General features: G+C 34.0%; 1 protein-coding gene across 1 annotated transcript; it reads right to left on the reverse strand.

Annotated features, from left to right (window-relative positions):
- Positions 1 to 306: 306 nt before the first annotated feature.
- Positions 307 to 3975, reverse strand: LOC139761580 (uncharacterized). Its single transcript, XM_071685841.1, has 2 exons — positions 3936 to 3975; positions 307 to 823 (listed from the first exon to the last, which is right to left on the reverse strand). The coding sequence occupies exons 1-2, from the start codon at positions 3936 to 3938 to the stop codon at positions 467 to 469; spliced, it is 360 nt and encodes a 119-aa protein (XP_071541942.1). The 5' UTR covers positions 3939 to 3975; the 3' UTR covers positions 307 to 466.
- Between the last annotated feature and the right edge of the window lie 444 nt (positions 3976 to 4419).

Below are 4419 nucleotides of genomic sequence, written 5' to 3' on the forward strand. Positions count from 1 at the left end.
CTAAGAGGAACAGGTTTATACTTATATATGCTCTTATATGTCAAGAATTTTCTTACCATTTCCTCTGCTTCTTATTGTGAGCAAGTTTTTCATCATATATTGATAGCTAATACAAGACTAAGATTTATATATTCCATTCCTATAGGTCTTCTACTCTTCTACTATGTGACTAGAAAGGTTTCCTATCACATAACAATATCTGTGAACATGAAGTTGTTCTCACGTTTCCTGTACCTCTTCAGTGTGTAGATGTAGACAACTGCTGGGATTTGATATATTTCATATTCAAACACAGTGAGATGATTTTGTGTTTCTTTATTTACAGAAGTTAGAAACGATACAAGTTCTTTAAGAACTGACGTCTTTATAAACTGATTTTAATTGTTTAGGAAAAAAATCAGTTTTGTTTTCACAAGAATGTTGTTGGTCCTTCATGATTCTTTAAAATATCATGAAAAAATGAAAATTACTTTCCATAACCGTAGCCACCACCATATCCGCCGCCATATCCACCGCCATATCCACCACCATATCCACCACCATGTCCTCCGCCAAATCCGCCAAAGCCAAATCCACCATGGCCGCCAAATCCACCACCGCCATAGCCAATGTTGAAGTTGCTTCCACCTTTGCCTCCGGAGTAGCCACGTCCACTACCGAGACCACCAAAGAAGCCGTGTCCACCGCCAAATCCACCTCCATGTCCGCCAAATCCACCACCAAATCCACCTCCGTATCCGCCACCGTAACCACCGTAGCCACCGGGGGCAGCCATGGCAGAGGCAATCATGCCTGCCAGTCCAATAAAGAGCGCCAGGAATTTCTGAAAAGATGATATGAAGAAGAGAATAATTAGCAATGAAAGCTGATGTCCAAAATGCATTAATGAAATTTTATCTTCAGACAAAACCCTAACAAGGATTACACTTCATTTTCTAGAGTACTGAAAATTAAAGATTGTTCTAAAGTCACAATTTTACAATTGAATTAGTATGATGGAATATATATATATATATATATATATATATATATATATATATATATATATATATATATATATAGAGAGAGAGAGAGAGAGAGAGAGAGAGAGAGAGAGAGAGAGAAAGAGAGAGAGAGAGAGAGAGAGAGAGAGAGAGAGAGAGAGAGAGAGAAAGAGAGAGAGAGAGAGAGAGAGAGAGAGAGAGAGAGAGAGAGAGAGAGAGAGAGAGAGAACTCTTGTTACCCTCACCATTGTTGGAGTGACTAGTGAAAACAGCTACTTCGGTGTCAACGAGATGACTGCTTGCCTCACACTCTGACTCCAGCCTTTTATACTGTGCCACAGCGCATCCTTGATGTTGACCCATTGTCTCGGAAAATTCATTTTCACTGCTGAGCATTTTTGGAAAGGCTGTCATCTTTGATTGTGTTTATCATTGCTAAGTATTGTGAGTTGAAAAAATTTTCTACGATTAGTTTTATGATGTTTCTATTAATGTTAAGGTTAATGCAAGCAATATATATATATATTTATATATATATATATATATATATATATATATATATATATATATATATATATATATATATATATATATATATATATATATATATATATACATATATATATATATATATATATATATATATATATATATATATATATATATATGTATATATATATATATATATATATCCCTCTTTCTTGGCAAGATTTCTTTAGGATTTTGCTATTCCTAATGTGAGAAAATATCATTTTTATCATTTTGATCTATATTATTACTATCAATTAATAAATAACGATGTCTGATTGGCAAGATTATAATGTTTTCCTAGGAGTAAATTCTGCATTGAAAATGAACCACTTTGGATATTACAAACGTTCGAAATGTCACATATTGTTTCTAATTTCTTCATAAAACTACGACTGGTAACAAATACAGTATTGCCTAAACATGCTTGCCAATATAACTGATTTCCTTACTCGACCATTATTCAATGAAAATGGGTAAATATATCAGTTGAAGTTAGAGACTTATCTATTTACAGACAGATTCAGTTTCATAATTCTTACTGACCATATTATCTAGAGATTCTCCACTTACATGTGTTCAAGCAGAAGAATGAAAATATTGAATGATTTGTATACAGAAACGACGACATAAATTGCATCTCATACAGTTATCATATTTGACTTCAAAAAGCTTAAGCAAAAAAATCAGTCGTGTCTTCTGTGTTATCAAGGACAGTCAGGATCTGTAACCCTTTGAATATTGATAAGAAAGATAAGAATATTATGAAACAAGTAAGGCAATGAATAATTTTCATTATATTTTTCATTACTTAAGAGCTATGTTTTTCATTATTCATTTATCCCTAACCATTTGTATAAGGATACAAACAATGAATCACTGTAGTCTAATGGCACTGTATTTTCACTGCGATTCTCATATATATTCGGTAACGTTCCTGGTTTTTAAGTTATTCCATCAAACCAAGGATAGAAAACAATATTATCGCTGAACTTATCTCTTGCCTTAGCGTCAGTTTTCCTCTTATGATCAGAAATCTTTTCTTTCTTTTTCTCATGATTTCAATTCATTGATTTTTTCCCTCTAAGTCCTTACCTATGTGATCATGCAGCAACATCCCCTGGATTTGACAACACAATGCAGTTATTTCCAAACCCCATGACATTCTGTCTCTTTCACTGTATAACAATTTTTCAGCACGTCAGTACAACTACAAATATTCAGTCATTTCTGATCCCTAGTTCTAAGATCTTCTTTACCTTCTCTTTGTAAGGAAAGCAATCTAGCATTTGTATTTTACATGTTTTATTTTCTAATTACTATCTGCTATGAATAACATGTTTATACTTATATATGCTCTTATATGTCAAGAGATTTTCTTACCATTTCCTCTGCATATTATTGTGAGCGAGTTTTTCATCATATATTCTGGCTATATATAAGACTAACATCTATATATTCCATTCCTATAAGCCTTGTACGTTTCTAGTTTGTAACTAGAAGGGTTTCCTATCACATGATGATATCTGTGAACATGAAGTTGTTCTCACGTGTCTTGTACCTCCTCACTGTGTAGATGTAGATAACTGCTGGGGTTTAATATGCTTCATATTCAAACACAGTGAGATGATATTGTGTTTCTTTATTTACAGAAGATTAGAAACGATACAAGTTCTTTAAGAACTGACGTTTTTATAAACTGATTTTAATTGTTTAGGAAAAAAATCAGTTTTGTTTTCACAAGAATGTTGTTGGTCCTTCATGATTCTTTAAGAATATCATGAAAAAATGAAAATTACTTTCCATAACCGTAGCCACCACCATATCCGCCGCCATATCCACCACCATATCCACCACCATGTCCTCCGCCAAATCCGCCAAAGCCAAACCCACCATGGCCGCCAAATCCACCACCGCCATAGCCAATGTTGAAGTTGCTTCCACCTTTGCCTCCGGAGTAGCCACGTCCACTACCGAGACCACCAAAGAAGCCGTGTCCACCGCCAAATCCACCTCCATGTCCGCCAAATCCACCACCAAATCCACCTCCGTATCCGCCACCGTAACCACCGTAGCCACCGGGGGACAGCCATGGCAGAGGCAATCATGCCTGCCAGTCCAATAAAGAGTGCCAAGAATTTCTGAAAAGATGATGTAAAGAAAACTTTAGTAATAAGACAGTCACATTAATGCAACGATATCTTTGTATAGTCTCCCTACTAGGGCACAGTTTTAATTGCCTGAGACGTTAGCAATGCATGACTACAAAACATAAAACTGATATATATATATATATATATATATATATATATATATATATATATATATATATATATATATATATATATATATATATATATATATATATATATATATATATATATATATATATATATATATATATACGGTCCCAGTTGGCCTCACCATTTTCGTTACAACAGCTGCTCCGGTGTCAAAGAGATGACTGCTTGCCTCACACTCTGACTCCAGCCTTTTTATACTGAGCCACAGCGCATCCTTGATGTTGACCCATTGTCTTAAAAAAATATTCACTGTTAAGCATTTTGGGGAATGTTTTCTTCTAGTCAGTGAGCATGAAATTATTAGCAGGCAATGATTATGACAAAATTTGTCGCATGATGTTTTGGTTGTTTGTCTCATAAAGATACTTGATGCTAGAAATATATGTATATATATATATATATGTATATTTGTGTTGACTCACAACTTGAATCAATAGTTTCTAAAGATCATAACTATTCCTCTGATTCTCTTTTATAACATACATCTACATCACCTGTACTATTTTTTGAAGTTGTTCCGTTTTAATCATTAAATGTAATCCCTTTGCATCTATTTTATTCTACTTTCACACGATATTTCATGTCTTATTTTTCAGCCACACGGA

The sequence above is a fragment of the Panulirus ornatus genome, chromosome 40 (genome assembly GCF_036320965.1).
Source record: "Panulirus ornatus isolate Po-2019 chromosome 40, ASM3632096v1, whole genome shotgun sequence".
Taxonomy (NCBI): domain Eukaryota; kingdom Metazoa; phylum Arthropoda; class Malacostraca; order Decapoda; family Palinuridae; genus Panulirus; species Panulirus ornatus.